At 42.9% G+C, this 20,292-nt stretch overlaps 1 protein-coding gene across 1 annotated transcript; it reads right to left on the bottom strand.

Moving 5' to 3' along the window:
• Positions 1 to 1,415: 1,415 nt before the first annotated feature.
• On the bottom strand, positions 1,416 to 8,104 carry LOC127779540 (YTH domain-containing protein ECT2). The gene is made up of 9 exons (XM_052306346.1): positions 7,744 to 8,104; positions 6,658 to 6,722; positions 6,366 to 6,510; positions 6,186 to 6,253; positions 4,974 to 5,417; positions 4,366 to 4,884; positions 3,833 to 4,045; positions 3,242 to 3,397; positions 1,416 to 2,294 (listed from the first exon to the last, which is right to left on the bottom strand). Exons 1-9 carry the CDS (start codon positions 7,772 to 7,774, stop codon positions 2,106 to 2,108), a joined length of 1,830 nt encoding a protein of 609 aa, XP_052162306.1. The 5' UTR covers positions 7,775 to 8,104; the 3' UTR covers positions 1,416 to 2,105.
• Positions 8,105 to 20,292: the final 12,188 nt, after the last annotated feature.

Below are 20,292 nucleotides of genomic sequence, written 5' to 3'. Positions count from 1 at the left end.
AAATAAAAGACTACATATTTGTTTATAGAGAGTTGGAGAGATTTTGAAAAGCAACGGTGTTGTCTTCAGCCGGTGAAAATTTTAAGAAGCTTCTAGTTATTCTAGATTCCCTATAATATGAATTGACTGTTTTGGAGGGGTGCTGGAAGCTCCACAAGCCCAATAGGTATCGAACAGATAGCGTCATCGTAGTTATTTGATATAGCAAAACGACGACTAACTTTCTTCATCACTTCAATCATTGATCACTTAAGATATGATAAAAATAACATATGACATTTGTTAACGAGATTCAATTGAATCCTACATCCTAGGATCTGACTACGGGTGCTCCTCCCTAATTAATATAGCACCTAACCGTTAAGAGTCCATGGTTTTGCAGCCATCATTTTCTTGCATATGTAAATCTTTTTTTTAAATAGATGACGTCGTTGACTTTTTGTCACATGCTTAAACATTCGTCTTATTCAAAAAAATTTACGTAATTGTAATTTATTTTGTTGTTAGTTATTTTATTATTTAGAGTATTTTAAGCAAGATTTATATTTTATACATTTGCATATTTTTTTTAATAATACAAATGGTCAAACATTTATTCAAAAGTCAACTGCGTCATCTATTTTTTAAAAAAAAACAGAGGGAGTGGTTGTCATGGTTACATTGTGGTACCACCCTCTCTATTTAAAGGGTCGTGGTTACAGAGTGCGACTCTAACTTCACCCCCAACCACTTACTTCAATTCCAAATTTAACTGTAACCAAATACTATAATACTCAATACCTATTCTAATGCATTCTACTATAAACAAAAATGTTACCACAGCATCTGACTTGAGCCATCTTTTTTTTCTAATCCGGCGGTTGATACCCTCTGTGTGAGTGTGTGGTCCTGTAGATCCTCGGCACTGAGTCTTTGAGACTTCCGATGCCGAGGATAACCAAAGGATACATGAACATTGGATTGACAAAGCAAAAGTACAATAGCAGTTTCAGGAAACATAAGCTATGCATAATGCACGTTACAGGCAAGCAAAACCACAGCTGTTTGTTTCTCGCAGAAAAGAGGCAGTGTGCGAAGGTGCAACATCCACAGTTGCCTAATTAGCAAAAGAGTCACGTATACATTTCGAAAGACAATGACAACAAATAAAGTGATATGTATACATACGACATCTGTAGGCTGTACCAGAGAACAAACATACCGGAGGTCTCTTTCCGAAAAGATTGGATATGAGAACGAGTTAACAAACGATCAAAAATAAAAAACAAATCCAGAAAGCACTCACAGCTTTACACACAAATATTCATCGTGATACAGGCCAACCACAAATGTCTGAATCAAACAACTATTTCAGACCACAAAAAAACAAGCGAAAACGAAAGGTTCATAGCAAGGCTGAAAGAAGTGGTATCTGCTTATCTGAGAAGGCTGAAAGGAGTATAAATTAACAGCTATCTTTTTTGTTCTTTGTCTTGTTAATGGAAGATTGTGATACAAAGGACAGTACCTAAAACAATAATGTAAAGCAAGTCCAAAAACTTATTCCATTTCTTTTTCCCACCTTCAATGTCAGTACCTAAAACTTGTCTTAAATAAACCTCTACAACCCCAAATGACAACCCAACCACAACCACCTACAAACCTTCACTGAAACACGCCTAACCATGATGAACTTGCTTCTTTGGATCAAACTAGACTGCTTACAAAGACCCCAGCAGTATTATTAGACAAATAAAAAAAGGCATGACATAAGGCAAAAAGGAAAAATTCTTCCCTCCAAGCTGAAAAATAGACGAGGGAGAATTGAGCGTTAGCGGCTAGCGGCAGAGGTAGTAACACACGCATGATCAGTAGATATCTAGTTAGTTGTCTTGTAACCTCTTCCCAGTCATCGAGCATTCTCATGGGAAGACAGCACCATGGTTCCTCTTTTCCTTTGGTTCCTCTTTTTCCGCTTGCATTTAGAAGTGGACGAGTGCCAAGGATTCTCAACGTTTCACACAGCAAGTTAATTGTTTGAAGTAGGAAGCCCGTTTCTGAAATCATCTCTTATGTTTCTAGCTCAAGTACCCATCCTGTAATTCATCCTCTGCAACCCTTCTCTGCTACTCACTACTGTTAGTTGTGCCAATTTCCACTTCAACTTTGTTGATCTGCTCCTCACTTAGCTTGGCTGTATCGAGTTCTGTTGCAATCTTGTCAAACACCACTTCATCTGGTTTGGCTGTATCAAGATCCACTGTACTTACAAATTGACTTGGCCTCTTAGTTTCTTCAGGTTTTTCAACTTTTAACTGCAAAAGAAAAGGAATCATGAGGAAGAAATATACATGGGAATACCCCTATAGTGAGCCTAGTGATAGAGCAAAAGGTTGTGGTGAGGCCACGAGTTCAGGCCCCTACTCCTTAAAACAAAAGATATGCAGTTCGTCCCGTTAGTGCTAAAACATGAAAAATCGCCATTGATGGCATAGAATAACAACAGGAACTAAAATCTTATGTATGCACAAGCCAACCCTTCTTAGGCCCAGTTCACAACACATAGTTTTTTCCTATCCTGTAGGAATTTGACTGATTCCTGAAATTCTAGCAAAACCACTGCGAATTATATACACTCCAAATGGGGTATTAAAAATGTGCCGACCTTTTGCTAATCATAAAACAAGAAGTAGGACATTTCAACAGGTAAATCTATTATTTATGTTCCAGAAATACAATGAACAGCAACTAGAACAGGATGGTTGAAGCTCCATTTCCTTAAGACCTTTGTTGGCTAGTTGGCTAACTGAATCCATTTCCTTAAGACCTTTGTGGTATTGGTATAGTTTAGGAGAGATGTACCCTAGAGTTGTGCTTATGTGGGATTTATAATCCGTATATCAGATTCATTTGTGCAAAATTCATCCTGTAGATCCTTTTGTAAATTCAATATACTTTTTTATGATATATTTCATGTGTTTCTAGTGTGGCTATCCCTTACTGCTCCTAAAATATCAGCTCAAGCCAATCATTATTTTCCTAATTGTTCCTCTATTACTCTTGTTATTATTGGATTTTGATATAGCCCACAATGTACTAAGCAAAAGTGTAACCATGTTAAACATTTCATTGGCAGGGGATAATCAACTAGAGTAAAAGGTATGACTGAGGACAAGGTTGCCCATGAAATAAAAGAGGAAGAGATTTATAGCAGGTGGCTCTTGAAATAAAAAAGAAGAGAAAATAGAAAATAGGGGCATACCATGGGGTGATCCAATGTTGTAGCAAGTGGCTTGCCTCTTCTGTCCTGCATTACTTTCTGCCTATTTTCATAAAAGTCAAAGTCATCCAATATTGACGTTTTACATGAAAAGTTCTTGAAAATGTTCAGCATCTCTGAACCTTGTGGAAACTTGACCTGAATTGCCCAAGCACTCAATTAGAGATCAAAAATAAAACAAGGTAACACATTACAGTGCGAGAAGCATAGTAGTTGAAGTGTAATAACATATTTAAATTGCCATTGGACAGTATAACTGATTGTAAAGAATGCAAAGTGGAGATCAGCACAGACAGTAGCCTAAGAGGTTGAATTTCTTAAAAGATGACAGCATTGGGCATGGATGATCAAGTGCAAGTGATAGGCCAAAAGACTACATATTTTAAGCTCATTTGAACTTTGAAGTGTTGAAACAAACAAGTCGTCATGCAGTGCAAATAAAAGGATTGGTTATTTAGACTTTTATTCACTGAGGAAGACAGGATGGGAAATTTATGAATACTACGTACAAGCAGATGGCTTGAGATCATGAGTATAAAAAAATAAAAAATCTCTAGGTAATTGAATAAATACCTCTTGTGTATCCCTGCTGTTTGTCACAGGTTTGTTTTCGTTGTTCTCCAGTATTATGTGGCGAAATTGTGGATTAGGCACATCCTTGATAATGTGCCATTTTACTGGGAAAAATCCATTCCACTTGTCCTGCTGCCAGAAGTTCATATTCCTGTTGAAATCTACCGGACCGACCATCTCAGCCACGCCGCAGAACTGGCCACTTGCGTTCACCTGGTCATCATAGTGTAATAATTAGAAGTTTTACAACAAAGTTACAAGAATTGGCAAAAGTATATTTTCCCCCACAAAAAAAGGGTGAACCATGAACTCACTACATGGAGCAAGATTGCAAGGAAAGCTCAAAACAAAAGAACAGAAAACGAAAATATATATGAAATCGGTGTCTTCCTGTTGTCTACTAACTGTATGAAATTAAGCACTCAAGCAACAATCGGCTACATTGAGAAATGAAAAAGAGAAGGTTTGGACGCCTCCTATTCTGACATATTCAGGTGAAAAATATTAGGCGTGAGAGTAAATATTTAACTTACAGAGAAGAAAAGGAACATAGGACATTTGGTTCCTTTCTCAGCAACTCTTTCTTGTGCAAGTTTAAAGGCATTGTCAAGCCTTTTATTTCCATTAGGAGTACTTGCCCAGACATTGTACTTAATGCTCTTGTGAATATCATCCTCGCTATAAGATTTAATCACAAAGAATAAAGCTTGATCATACTTCGTAACAAAATCTGGAAGATTATATGCATCTCGGCTCATTGCAACAGGTGAAGGTGTAACATCATTGCCCCCCCCTGCACTTGATAGTCCATAATGACCACCTTGAGGGCTCAAACTATTTTTGGAGTTATCAGTGAGGTTATCTGATATATCACAGTCACCATATCCATTTAGCTTACTTCTGGCCTTGAGCTTCTCAGTACTGTTCCAGCTTCTACCACTTTCCTTCATACCAATGTCTTTACTTTGGTAAAGATTGCCTTTTCCTTGGTTAGTATGCACCGCAAACTTGCTAGACAGAGGATACCCTTTTGAAATGGAAGCACCAGATGCCTAGCATAAGAATAAGTCTATCAGCAATAGTTTCCTACTTTCATCCCAAGAGCACTGAGTTATGCTTTTTTACAGGAATTCACAAGTACCTTGTTTGCAGTCTTCGAGGATGGATAGCCATTAGCAGAAGTTGACATCGTGTCTAGAGCTGATGATGATCCTTTGATGGTATCTGATGCAGACTTAGTGTTCCGGGAAGCTTTTGATGAAGGAAGCTTATTAGAAGAGTATTTTGGTCTTGCAGGGTAATTTGTTTGATGCACACCAACAGGACGTCCCTGAACCCCATCAAGAAGGGCAAAAGAAGGATCCCATGTGTATGCAGGGACTAGCTCAGGTCCATAAGCAACTGGTTGAGCAAAAATGCCAGGTGTGCTAGGGTCCTGCATAGAAATTGTAGAATAATATGGCTCTTTGCTGATATATTGACCATCCACACCAGCAATAACTCCAGGAACAATCGGGCTATAAGTATATCCATTTTCATACCCCGGAAGATAACACAAATAAGACCCATTATCACCTTGAACCACCTGAAATAGATTGTAGAGCAGATATAAGCACAGTGCTCTAGTAATATGTCAACTTTCACAGCTGCACCTTCAAGGAATAGTTCACCTGGATGACATCAAGCAATCAATTATAAAATAAACTAAAGGTGGTAATGCAATATAATCTCGACTATTATCATTAAAGATTAGTGTCAGGAAAATATCCTTGGTACTTGACCACAAATTCTTGTATAGCATGGAACATAAAAGTGCTCCATCATTCAGCTTTGTTTATTATACACATCATCGTTTGGGGAAGCACCATTGATATGGTGGAGTCGTAAGTGCATGACTCCACCTACCAAGGTTTAAATCCTGATGCCACAGATATGGCCCGAGTGCATCCTTAGTTGATGCAGAGGCTGGAAGTTTACTTCCTTTGGCAAAAAGAAAAAAATAGTCAGCTTTGTTTATTCAATCATTACGGTAAATTAATCTTTTGCTCATGAAAGCATATGTTGTGCTTACAACAGCGCAGCAAAAAATATCATAAAACTGTGCAGGATACTTTTCTGGCACAAGGATAACAATTGAAGAATAACGAGTGGTACTAAAGAAAAATGTTGGCCACTTTCCCAAACGTAGCAAAGGGAAGATGACAGCAAATAGGTTCAAAGCTTGTCGGTACCACCATGCCACCACAGAGATGTACTGAGTGCACCATTGTTTCGATTTTAGATAGAACCACTTGTAAATACTGTAGAAAAGGCATATACCATACTTGATAAAGTATGCTAGTTGATCACTTACTGTAGGGTGCACCTCCAGTCCATTGTATCCAACGAAGTAGCCATTCTCATCATATCCTCCAAATGAGGCTACAATAAACAATCAGATCATCCCCGCAAAAAAAAAAAAAATCAAATCATCAAATGGATGAACAGTAAGATTTGTTTTCAGATCATGCCGTCATGGGGTTAATATACCCACCAGGATAATAATATCCGTAGTAATACATCCCTTGGTCCCCCACAGAAGCTTCTTGGTTCATTTCACTTTCCTTGACAGTACTAGCTGCATCGCCCGAGGAAATGCATGATATTGCATCAGAAGAACTTGCGCCTTTTGTAGCAGGCTACAAATGTTGGAGAGGAAAGGAATCAGGGAGACGACGATAGATATAGCGCAACCAACCAACCAGAGTAAAGTAGGAAATAAAGATATTCCTTATACGCTAAGACAAGCAAGCTAGTATATCATGCATTAAGATGGAGAATCTTACCAAGTTGACATTACTTGTCTTTGTGCTACCATTAATCTTCAAGTTCTCCATTGCTTCTTGCATAGCTAGATGATAGACAAAGTCAAGGATCGCAAAACAAATTGAAAAAGGTCGTTGTCCATGAGTGAGCAATAAAGTAAGCCAACCACGCCAGAATGACGAATAAACAATTCCCTAGTTCAATCATGCTCAGCTAATAATTGCCCTTTCAAGAACTCATGAGATTAACAGATCTGAAAAATAAACAGGGATCATTTGATTAAGCACGAACGTGAGGCTGGCCAAGGAGTTGAGATTAAGGGGAGATTAGGAGGTGCGGCCTGCAGCACCACAACAGACGTCCAGGCCTAACCGTTGAGACTAAGCAAGTCCATGGACACAGAGAAACCAAATAATTGGTGTACCACCTGCCGCGTAAATGGGAGTTGGCTCGGCTCTCACCATCTCTCAAAATCCTAATAATAGAGGCACATGATAGGCCGGCAAAACTCAATAATATCGAGATTGAAATGGATCAAAGTTTTGATCAAAGCCTATGGAAGCGACTATAATCCCGTGATAAATTCGATATAATATTTTTCTAAATAGTGATCGCGATTAAGAAATAATAATAACCTTTGGATGAGGCAAAGTTTTTTTTTCAACAAAAAGAAATTGGAAACTTGAGTAAAACCAAAAGTTTTTTTCAACGAACAAAGCTGGGATGAACACAACTAGAACTAGTAGATGCCACGCCGATATTTCTAAAAAAAAAAACAGCGAGAAAAGAAGCACGCGCCGATCATCATAACCATAACTTTTACTGAACAAGAGTAAAAGACAAAATCGAGAATTTCGATCCAACAAAAAAGTACTAGTACTTCCCCATGTATCAGCAAACTCTAGAGGAAGGAACAATGGGATCAGAACCACCAAACTCACCACCATTCAAAATCTAAAGTAGCTCCAAAAACATCGAGAAATCCCATTGATCGACAGCGAAAACATGCACCGGAACACCAGCAAGCACACACATCAGATCCACCCCCCTCAAATAGCAGAGGGCGGGGGATTCGGCGCGCTCCGTAGAACGAGTGAGAAGGATACAGTGGCGCTGCTGCTCGCCCTTGGGCTCCATGAGGCCGCACCACAGGTCGCCGCAGAAGAACCCGGGGCTACGCGTCGTGTCCTCCAGCTCGACCGGGGGCGGGGCGGGGCTCTCGCCGGAACCCTAGCCTGCTCAGCTCCGGCTTTGCGGCTGCCGGAGGGAAGGGGAGGAGGCGGCGGCGGCGGCGGCGGCCCTGCTCTTTTGGCGGTGGCGGCGGCCGGCCGCACGGAAGGGACGGACGGCGGGGCGAGTGGCCACGTAGGCGAGGCGAGCGCGATCGGACGGCTGGCGCGTGCGGCGACGGACGGACGCGGACGAGAGGCGGGGCTCCTGAAATCTAGTGGGGGCAAAGGCAACCCGCTTCGGCTGCCGCGGCCGAATATTTGTAGCCTTTCGCTACAGAAAAGCTCAAAGGTGTACTATCTACTGCACGTACCTTTCTCTTCAGCTAAAAAGAGGCACAAGTAAATTATAAACATATTATTTCACCTATGATTTACTAAAGTGTTTAGGATGAGTTACTGTACCTCACGGATACCGTGAAAACTACACAATTACTACGAAATATACTGTGATTTTAAAAATTAAAAAGGTTATCGTATATGATAACCACATGATTTTATAAACCTTGATTTTACCTAGGTAAAATTTCTGCCCTCCAGTCACACGAGTATGATCGTTCCACCATACGTATTGTTCGTTGCGATCTTTAGATTGATTAATTTTATAAGGAAGCATCGGTAAAGCAATGAACCAGGTTTCGTCGTGAGAGAATCCCAACCTCCCGACACGAGCGGCGTGCTCGGCTCGACCGCTCGACACATAGGCGCGAGATGCCTGACGTGTGCAATGAGCCGGTGGAGGACGGGAGAGGTTGGCGTTTTCTGTTAGTCCTTCATGGCGAGCGAGGAATTTTCTTGTGGCCCAACCCAAACGCCCCCAACCGAGAACGTTTTGCTGCGCCAGGCGTACGAGCGAAAAGCGCGCGCGCAGAGCGGCGCGGCGAGGCGAGGCGAAGCGATGAGCCCTGGCCGTGAGCCGCGCGGGGCGGAGGAGGAGGGGACCCTCATCACAGGCCTCACCACCAGCGGAGGGAAGAGAGTGGCCGCGATGCGCTCTGACGGCGAGGGGTCTTGTGGTGAGCCCCCATATGCTGTTGCATTCACTTCCACTGCGGTGCACAGAGGCCAGGGAGAATCTGGACCAGTCGGACCAATCATTTGTTGCTAATTTGGCCGTGCCACTGTAGTACTATTGTGGTCTGAAAGGATTTTTGTCCGAGCTATAGGTGATAACATCCGATGAATTTTATCTTCAATTACCGATATGAAATTTATTAGGTACATTGGAATGGGAAAAAAAATTCATGATTATATGTACGAAAATGCTGCCGCTCGGTCACCCGGGGGAGGGGGAGAAAATCGGGCGCTCCCCCCTCCATAACGTGTCTATGTGCTTCTACTGGGACCCCACCATGTGTCCGTACTACTTGCCACATATCTTCACCATATACTCTATTGCAATAAAAAAATCACATATTTTAGAAACCCTCTATTAAGGGAATTCGGTTTATTTTTTGTTCCACCAAAAATGTTTCACCTAGTGTACTCACAATGTTTTACTATATATAAATCTAATGTTGCAGTGAACTGAAATACTCCATTGCAAAAAAAAACCCCACATATTTTGGAAACCCCCTATTAAAGGAATTCATTTTATTTTTTTTCCACCGAAAAATGTTTCACCTAGTGTACTTATAATGTTTCACTATGTATGGATCAAATGTTGCAGTGAACTGAAACATTGTTTCGCTATTTGCTGAAAAATTGTTTTTATATAAGGTGAAACAACACCCGATTTAAACGAATGAAACATTTTCGATCTGCTTAGTGAAACAATTCCGATATACCCGGTGGAACATCGTTCAATATTTAAAAATAATTCAATAATAAGCTAAAAAAAATTTCGTCGGAATATATCCATGTGTGGTCTTGTTTTGAAGATTTAATTGCAACGAATTTAATGGTGCAATCGGATCATGATTTGGATAAGTAATTTAAGAGAAAAATCAGTTTAAAATAGTTTTTGCACATAAATCGGGCGCTGAAGTGAGCATGACGTCAGCGCCCGATTTTTCCCCCAAAGCTTCGGGCCCGACGCATAGGACCTTCCTTATATGTAACTAGAAAGATATCCCATGTGAATGCGTAGGCATGTATTATAGACTGTGTTTGAAAAAAACTTAAAAAATGACATAATATGAACCGGATGACATCTATCATAATTCAAGATTAACACCAGGGCAAAACTTTTGAAATACTAAAAATAGGGCGGACCTTTACAAAATCTATAATCTATTGTATTGTTTTTTATATTTTTTATAATTGTTTATAATGCATGCAAAGAAAATATAACCCAAAAGAGACATATTTCTCTTCAAAGATAAATTATAGTGAAATCTGGTACAACTTCATTATAAATTTAGTCATAAAAAATAAAAAATATTATAGTTACTTTAATAAATATTTTGCTTTCTAACTAATAAAGCATAAAATATGAGAAGGAAGAGTGAATTTAGAAAGGGGGCGTAATATGAATAAAATATTATAATTATGTAAGTACCTACTGTATGAGATTAGGATGGATGGATTAATTACTTTAATATATCTAATATAATGTTTAAAATAGTAGGTTCAACGATTTAAGTGTAAATCGATGGTGTGATGTTTTCTTTTTTTTTCTCACAACTTTTTGAATTTTGTTGATCTTAAATTACAACGGAGATCAGCGTTGAGGGATTAATTAGTTTAATAAATTTAGGTTTAACGGTTTAATTAGTCTAATCATTGTAAATAATAGGTTTAACGGTTTAAGTGTAAATCGATGATATGATCTTTTGCATTTTACTTAGAACTTTTTGGGTTTTATTTATCTTAAATTAACTTAGCTCATTATGTTTACCTTGAATTGCTAGCTACAAAATAGGAGGTAGAGAAAAGGGGAGACACATGAGATATATGTTACAGGCAACATATCACAACAACAACAACAACAAGGGATATATTGTTATTATTTCATATATAATAGTTAGTTGTATACGAAATATGCGTACGTATCTACAGGCTGGGTGGGGCCGGGTTTGGATGGTCAATTTTTTCTTTAAAAAAAGAATATAATGGTTGTAAATAATGGATCACCAAATTTAATAAAAATCAACGGTTATTTGTTTGAGTGTCACGTGACGGTTTAGAAGCGTTTTTAGGATGCCACGAGACAACTTAGGAGTGTTTATATGAAGTTTTATGGACTTGTAGTATATAATAGATAGACATTCATACACCCACTAGTGTGTCCCTAGAATAACTCCCTGACAACACTAAAATTCTATCGAAAGCACGCCATACATATTCTTAAGATTTGTACACTCCATAAAATTCAATTACAAGAAAGAACGCCACAACCAGCTATGAGCTATTCCTATACTCACTCAACCAAGTTTTTCTCTTTCTTTGATTATTATTTTTTATTTCTTAGGTCCGGATACTAAACATGAACCGGTTCTAAGAGTTCCTGGCTCAGCCTCTCCTGTGCAATGGTTAGACCGGGTGAGAAAGACTAAGGGCATGTAAAACAAAGGCCACTGCTATCAGTCGTCTCAAGTTGCCATAAGTTGCCATATAGACTAAAGCCACTAATAGATCGCATCATCATTCAATGGAGATTACTGCTAAATGTTTTTTCATTTCAACCCCTAGATTTTTATATGTCAGTGCTTATTATATTTTCTATTATCACAGCGATAAAACTTTCATATTTTGGACCCTGTAACAACAAAAAAGAACACATATACTCTAACCTCCTAATGGTCCCACAATCAACCTATCACATTCATTTTCCACCCCCACCCGCTTCCCACCACCGCCCCTCTTCCCTCCTCTCTGCCTGCTCAAGCTCGCCGCCACCTTCCCTTATTTGGCATCGAGGCGTGGCCCACCCAGCTGATGGTGAAGAGATCTCTGGCATCGAGTTTCGTGTGGCAGAGGGCGACGGGATCGGCGGCGCTCGAGCTCGAGCTCTCTGGCGCGGATCTGGCATCATGCTCGTCGGATCTGGCCGAGCTCGAGCTCTCTGGCGCGGATCTGGCATCATGCTCGTCGGATCTGGCCGAGCTCGAGCGCTAGAAAGGTCCACAGATCTGGTGTCATGCTCGCCAAATTTAGCTGAGCTGCCGCTGCTGTCGGCATCTTCCCAGAGGTGGCGTCGATCTGTCCGGAACCGCCGCCGTCAGTGCGGATCGAGCCAGCCTCCTCCTAGGCCACTGCCACTGGGCTCCCTCTCCTCCCTCCCTGGCGATGCGGGCCACGACGAGGCGTGGACCCGTGGTGACGACCTCCAGCTCGTCAGCGGCCTCTAGTTCTCCCTCTTTCTCCTCTGCAACTTTCCGGACCACACAAATTGTCTTCTCTCTCCTGGAACCATAGTTTAACCACCGTTTCCTCTGCAGGCTCCTCTGTCACCTTGCAAGACCACTTCAAACCTCCAGCATGGCATCCGAACCTAGCTGGAACTTAAGACCACGGATCTAAGACACCGTATTGCACATGGCTGTAGCGCCCGTTCCGTCGTGGCGCCTAGCGGGAAAATTTAAATTTTAAAAACCCTAATTGCGAAATATGTTTCTTTGCTTGTTGTCAGTCTCTGTGCCAATCCCTGATCTCGAATCCCCGATCTATCGTCAAATTCAAATCCCGAATCCAAATCCTTCCCAAATCAAATTCCTCCGCAAAAGTCTATTTTGCCTCCCTCAGGTTCGGTGGGCCGATTTCCTCTCGGCCCATCTCTCTCTCTCTCTCTCTCTCTCTCTCCCTGAACTCTCCCCTCGCTCTGCCCGTCCGCCCCGTGCGCCGCGTGCACGTGCGCGTGAGCCGACGCCGAGCCGAGCTCTCCCTCTCTCTCTCGTTCTCCCGCTCTCTCTCCCCGCTCCATCCCCGGCAAGCTCCCCGCGCGCCGTTACCTCACGCGCGCGCGCGCCCGCACGGTCGCCGCCGTCGTCAGCCGCCTGCTGCCCGTGCCTGCGCCGTCCGGCCCCGCGCCTTGCCGCGCTGCACCCCCTGCGCCGCACCCTGCCCCGCGAGCCAGCGCGCGTGCCCGAGCCGCGCCGCCAGCCTCCGTCCAAAAACCGGAGGCAGCGCCTCCCGCTCCCATCCCTCTTCCTCCCCAAACCGGCATAGCGTGAGCCTTCTTTCTCCCCCTCCGTTTCCCGCTTTCCTCTCTCGACCGGCCTCTGCTCTCCCTCCGCTCGGAGCTAGCGCCAGGGCAGAGGAGCAGCCGTGCCGTGCCAGTCCGTCCTCCGCGCCGTTTGACCACGCCCGTGAAGCCTATCCCTTCCCCTCGAAGCTCCCTCACCCCCTAGTGCCGCCCAAGGTCGGTTTCCGAACCGACATTGCCGCCCTATAAACCCGAGCCCCTCCCCAAACCAATCTTCCCCGTTTTCGCCCTCGCCATTGCCGCGCCCTGCCCTGTTAGCCGTCACCGTTCGTCGTCGCGCGTGTCGAAGGAGCCGGCACGAGCGAGGACGCGTGACGTGGACTCCGGGCGCACCCTCTCCTTCCTCTTCCCTAGCCCGAGGCCAGAGCGATCACGCCCCGCGCCGTCGGCCATCGTTACTGCGCCCCTTCACCCCGCACGGTAGTGCCTCCTCCCCGTTCTCCCTCCTCGTTCCTCCTCTTCCCCTTAGCTTTCGGTAGAAGCTTGTATAGCCTCCCCGTAGCTAGCTGGCGCCGCCCCGACCGCTGCCGCCGCTCGCTGTGTGCTCGCCGCCGTCGCTGCCCATGCTCCGTAGCGCCCGCACGTTGCCGGCCTCTCTCGTAATGTCTCCATCTAATCCGACGCTAGAAACGGACTCCGATGGCCGTGTAGATGCTCTAGTCCGGAGGAATCGAACCCTAGTCGCGTCGTTGCTGTTTCCCTCTTTTCTCGCTGCCGGTTGCTGCCGCCGCAATCCACCGCCGTCGAACTCCCTCCGGCGAATCCGAGCCATTGGCTCGTCTCCCCTCGTCTCGTGCAACCACCCGGTGTGCTCGCTTTCACCTGTATCGCCGTGGTTCGCCCCGCCGTTCGCAGCTGCCGTCCGTTCCGGCCGGCGCCTTCTTCAACCTTCTGCCGGCCCGCGTGGCAGCCACGTAGGCGCCACGTCGGCGCCAGCTCGGCCAAGACCGGGTCAAGCCGACCCCGGTCCGCCGCTCCCCTCTGCCCCGCTCGCGCGCGCGGTCCATCGCGAGCCGTGAGGCTGCGCGTGGGCCCGCCGCATCCGCACCCACCGCGAGCCGCGCGCGTGCACCGCGCCCCGCTCCAAACCCTAGCGCCGCGTCGCGTGCTCCTCGCTCACGGTGAGCCGAGCCGCCGACAAGCGGGTCCCACTCGGGACCACGCGAGATGGACCCGGCCCACCGGCTCCCTCTCTCCTCCCCTCCCACGCGTGCCTTGGCTGCCTTCTCGGGCCGGCCGGCCCATTAAGCTCGGCCGAGCCGCCCCTTTCTCTCGGGCCGCGCCCTAGCCGCCCGAGGGAAGTCTGTTTCCCCTCCCTCTTTCTTTTCTTTTTCGAAAGGGTTTAATTAAATCCTTTTTCCTTTAGACCAAAAATCCAATAATCTTAGAAATTCAATATCTTCTCAACCGTATGTCCGTTTGACTCCGTTCAACTTCCAAAATTCCTCAAATCTCGAGATCTATTTAATGGCACGTTTAGAGGTCAATAATAGGGCTTTATTTTCGCCGTTTGTTGAGTTGTCCCGTTTCGCGTGTAGTTTCGGAGCCCGAAGACCCGCAGTGCGAGGATTTCGAGGATCAAGCTCAAGATCTCGAGCAAGGCAAGTCACCTTTGATCATCTTGCACCTATAATTTAAATCTAAGTACTTCTTTTCCGCAAATATTGCATGAATAAGTTTAACACAAGTATTTCGGTCGCGGCTTGCGAGATAGCCTGCCGGCCCCAATCCTAATTGCTGCAATTACCCTCCTTGAATTATTGAACACTTAAATCACCTTTGTCAACTGTTGTGCTTCGATGCATGGGCCTACAGGCACGCGCATCGGAACACCTCCTCTCAAATTTAAAACATCCAACGATGGGTAAAACTTGGGGTTTTACAAAAGACTTGGAAAACCCGACACCTGGGTCGGTGCTTGCGAACTAAAATGAATTTCCAAAATCGCGGACCGAGGGACGTACCGGGAGTACAGTTTCCCGCTCTTGCACTTAAGGACCGTTTCCTTGGAATTTCATTCGAACATAAGGCAAGTGCGACCACATGGGTGGAATGGGACACCCCTGGCTGAGTAACTAACTAATCGGGGGAACCATGATGCCAAGAGACATGTGGATTCAACGGGGTGGTGCCGGGGAGAACCCCCGGGCTTCCTGGCACAGTATGGTCTGGGACCTAATCTGATGTCGGTCTGGGACCCCTCTCGTTGGCATATGGTGAACCTGTGTCGGCTTTCGAAATGCCTTGTCATGAAAGCCTCAAGGTCTCCAGACGTGGCCGTTCTGCATGGGCTGGATGATCCGGGTTAGTAATGTTGTGTGGGTAAAGTGTACCCCCTCTACAGAGGTTATTAAACTGTTCGAACAGCCGTGCCCACGGTCATGGACGGATGTGAGGTGATTCCTAGCGTAGTTTTGTTTGACTACTGCTTGTGAAATTACTGTTGTGGAATGGGTTTGATGTTTGGAAAATCTGCCGTTTGAAAGCCGTTGGCCGGGTGCCAACCTTGAATCAATTCAAAGATTGATACATTGCACATACTCCGACCGGACGAGATGCACTGTCTCATCCGTGTCGTTTGAGAAGCACTCATTTAGTTGTTTCAAAAAGGAGTTTAAATAAAACCAATTACAAAAACAACAGCATTTCCTTTGAAGCCTGCATTAAACACTTAATTCCCATGGCTTGCTGAGTACTCCTGCACTCACTCTTGCTCTATATAAATAATCCCCCCTAGTTGCTGAAGAAGATGATGTGGATCCTGCTGATGAGGAGTTCTTCCAGGAGCAAGTCGGCTACGATGAGTTTTAGGGTTTCGGCCTAGTTCCCAAGTCGCGCCTGCGATGAATGGTTCAAGTCTTGGCTTCCGCTTTCCCTTTTGTAATGCAGTTGTGAGCTCGGGATCTGTCCGCAGCCCAATATGACTGTACTCCTACTCTGTAATAAAGAGACCTCTGTTGTTGTGATAATCCGTTTTCCTGTGAAACCAGCACTGTTTCCTGGGACTGGTATCGATTAACAGGTTAATTTGGAGTGTCACGAGCTAGTTCCGTTCGGGGCTAGTTCGGGGCGTGACAATGGCCTAATACCAAAATCTTAGAAGACATTGTGCATGCCCCCAATGAAAGATCTTGCTCACCTTCCAGTAAAACATGGTTTGATCATTTTTTATTATTCTCCTTAACACGTGCAGCGGTGAAAAAAAAAATAAAATGAACATTTTGTAGTATAAGTGATAGCACTGGTAATGTACTAGTTACCCACTGCACATTGTATAAAGGTGGCCCTTTTTATATGCTTTTGATATCAGAAAGGGGGCCTAGTGACTAGGCACGTACTATCAGGAGCATTTTACGTGATGCTCCACTTTCTGCGAGGAAAGGGGGAATGAAAAGAGGAAAAGAAAGCAGTTAGACGTTTTTTTTATATGCTTTTCTCTGAATCGACCTCTCTGCAAAATACACAACGGCGCTGCTATACGTACGATTATTGTTACAACGGTTGTACGATGAAACATAATTGAAACGTTCCTCTTCTAGACTCATACCGTTTATTAACGTTGCAAGTTTACCTTTTCCATGGCTATAGTAGATCATGGTGATATTTATGGCACCGTACAATTGGTTGTCGTGGCTATGGTAGCTCGTCATTCTACGTAGCATCGGATCGTTGCACAACTACTCCTACTTTTTCCGTCTCAATTTCAAGTGCAAACATAAATTTTCGCGCACAATTTTGATCGTCTGTCTTATTTAAAATTTTTTTATAATTAGTATTTTCGTTGTTATAAGATGATAAAACATGAATAGAACTTTACTCATAACTTATGTTTTAATTTTTTTAAAAAAAATTAAATAAGATGGACGGTTAAAGTTGGGCGCAGAAAATTATGGCTGTACTAAAAATAGGACGGAGGGAGTACTTATCTAACTACAATAGCTCCGCACTCATCATAACATCGACTCAGTATAACATACTCATTTTGTAGTCGATGCAATGACTCTAGGATCAAGATCCATTCATGCACATATGGATCAAAGATTCAAGCAACTATCAATGTACAATCGTATTCTCAAATTATCCATCCCACTCACACGTTGTGCTTTGTTCTAATAAGGTCCTTAGCTCAAAATTTTCCATGCTCCTCGATCTAATCCTAGCCCCATGACAAACACGCCATCAATTTTCACAGCCTTATCCAGGGCCACAATGCCACTTCGATAGTTCCAATTGGTGACCTCTCATCTTTACCCGTTAACATGCTCATTGCTAAGGCCCCATCATGGTGTGCCACTCTTGTTCACGCTGCCAAACACGTGAAAATATGTGATGCAAATAAATCACATATGCAGTGAAAACTTAAAAATTATCATTGGATCAAAAAATAAATGTCTGAGGTTCGTCCACATCATCATGAGTTTTTACTCATGATTAATTGCAAGTAAAATTTTTACTCGTGATGATATGGATAAATCTCAAACATCTATTTTCCGATCCAATGATAGTTTTTAGATTTTCATTACATAGTACGTAGTAGTTTCCACCACATATTTTCCTGCAAAACACTGCTATCCTGGCACATTGCAAATGTAAAAGGTAGCCCATAAACGATGCCCATGCAGTGAGGAAGAATCTTGATATGGTATCCATAATATAGTGCACATCTTGTAATAGTTGATGTGCCTTAGATCTAGATAGTGGCACAAAAGTAACCATCAACTATTAATCAGAGCTAGTGTACTAGGTTGGTTAATTTTGCATTGATGCGATGCCAAAGTTTTTAATGGTAAGCAATTATCTAACTCGATGCAGGTTATCTTCATGTTTTACTATTTGCTTCATCTGTTCTACAATACCACGATAGGAGAAGTAAGATACTACACGCGATGATGCTATACTCTTGAAATTGTTAACGAAGGATCCCTTATTCTACAATAGATGGCATAATTTCATTAGAATTATTAGCTTAATCTATGTGGTTTAGTGCTAGATAATAGTAAGAGGAGTTGGGGATCCGTTCCATCATCTTTCGTCTCCTTTTTATTTGTTAAACAAACTTATGATTACGTGCCTTAGGACAAAAGTAGGACATATAAATAATTTCCATTATCTAAAAGAAGCAAAACCATCCAAACTATGAATTCCTCGTCCTCTACTAGTTCAATTTCTCATCTCGGTTAGCCTTCACCTATCGCTTATTTATTTCATCGGTTAGAAAATATAGGAAAGTAAAGTTAGAAAGCATATACATATGAGATTTTTTTTTGAAGGGAGGTACAAGATATGATAGGGATTTATATTTTTTTTTCTGAAAAGACATAAGGACGGTGGAAAGTTTTATTTACAAAATGACTCTAGTGAAATCTTATCCATTCGATCGCTGGGACGGATTCAGGAAAGATTAACAGGAGGGTCTGAACAAACTATACAAAATTATAGCCTCCTCTTCTAATAGATATATGACAGAAAATTTTAGTGGGGTTTTCATGGGAGGGGTCTCCCATGGTTACAATATAGGTAGTGGGGTCTCGAGACCCAGAGACTCCATGTTGGATCCGCCACATCACCATCGGAGACCCAAGAATGGCCAATTGCACGGGGTGTACAGTGTACTAGTTATGCCCTTTGTGCATACTGCATAGTATGTTTGCCCATTGGATATAGGTACTTTTCCAGGGCATCTTTTCCCGTGTGCAAAAATATTGTACTTTTAAGTTTTAAATATATATTTTCATTTCCAGGGCATCTTCTCCTTCATTTATTTCCATTATTGTCTCGGAATATCATTGTCTCCATGAGGTCCGTGGTCAAGTACTCGAGTGTACAACCATCACCTCTCCTTGGAAAATTCCTTCCTCTGATCACAGAATATATCTATCGCCTTGGGACCTACACTGATATATATGCTCATGCTGTTGCGATGTCACAGCCTGTTGTGTACTTCATGGTGGGCATTGGGCAAAAGCTACCCTACACCAGGAAACGGCAAATGCTGGTGTCCAAGGGGTGTTTGGAAAAAAAAAAATAAGTCGACTTATTTTTTTTTGAGAGAGGGACTAAAGTTAAGTCTATAGACTTTTTTTTATGAAAGAGACTAAAGTTTAGTCCATCTCTCCCAAATACTCCCTTAGAGACTAATTAAGGCATGTTTTCTGGGCGTCCTTTCCGTTTTTTCACCTCTTCTGTCGGTTGATCCCATGCTGAAATCTAGCTAGTTCAGGTTTTCTCTGAATTTTTTTGGCCAACTTAGATTACTAAAAATCTATTCTAAAGCTGGAAAGCAGATCACCAGAGTACTAGTAAGTCCAGCCAGTACCTATATAAATCTGAATTCATAATTCAGTTTAAGCACATGGTGCCTTCGGTATATAATTCTGAATTCAGCACATGGTGCCTTAATTATGTGGCTACATATACACAAGTTCATCACTGCTCGCCAGATAACCATGTTGTCCAAAAGAGAAACGTACACGCAACGTTCCAGCTTAGCACAGACTAAAGCTTCTTCTTATCTTATCTCTACGCGTGGATGCATGTAGAATTGTAGATCGATCCCTGCATAATGCTCTACTTAATTAATTCGACAACAATTTAATTGGTTCGTGAGCATATGCATGGATCATTCATGGTGAAAGTCCTCACGCTACCACGCGCCCACGAACTATGTGAATTCCGCAGTTTCTTCAGACAGAAGAATACAGGTAGAAGTGCGGGTAAACGTTGGCGTTTGATACCGACATAGCGTCCTCTCCTTGGTAGTATCTGTGGCGTGCCGGTTCGATAGCTTCTGCCTCCGTCGTAAACTCATAATATATAGTGTATATAGTTGTTTAGAATCAGATTTAACATATACTAATACTATAAATTTATATACACCTATATCTAAATTTATAGTTTTAGAATATATCAAACCCGATCCTAGAGACCTAGATTACAATATATTAGAACGGATGGAGTATATTTTTACAACAATTACAAAAAATACGGGCCGTGCATTGCTAAAAGAGAGATATTTAACTATTTACCACTAATACAAGTGATAATTAGAGATTTATCATTGGAACCACATATATCATAGATATATGAGATGTTATAGACTATAAGTGATAAATTTTTAATTGTTATATTTTAAAAGTGGCAAATAGTTAAATGTCCCACTAAAAGGATGTAAACAGATTCATCCGAAACTTCGTAGCTTACTTGACCATCACACAAGCATCGGGTTCTTAATTTTAAAGCACAAGTACTTTAACTTGTCTGTCTCGATTAAGATAAGTAAA

Source organism: Oryza glaberrima, chromosome 1 (assembly GCF_000147395.1).
Source record: "Oryza glaberrima chromosome 1, OglaRS2, whole genome shotgun sequence".
NCBI lineage: Eukaryota > Viridiplantae > Streptophyta > Magnoliopsida > Poales > Poaceae > Oryza > Oryza glaberrima.
The sequence above is the reverse complement of the archived record's forward strand: the minus strand, read 5'-3'. Positions and strand labels throughout refer to the sequence as shown.

What these genes read in the sequence shown, in the direction of transcription:
- LOC127779540 (XM_052306346.1), bottom strand. Translation starts at nt 7,774, where the DNA reads ATGGAGCCCAAGGGCGAGCAGCAGCGCCACT. An exon ending in CCTCGAAGACTGCAAACAAG is followed by an intron (nt 4,885 to 4,973) that starts GTACTTGTGAAT and finishes TTCTTATGCTAG; the next exon opens with GCATCTGGTGCTTCCATTTC. An exon ending in CAACATTGGATCACCCCATG is followed by an intron (nt 2,295 to 3,241) that starts GTATGCCCCTAT and finishes TTTCTTTTGCAG; the next exon opens with TTAAAAGTTGAAAAACCTGA.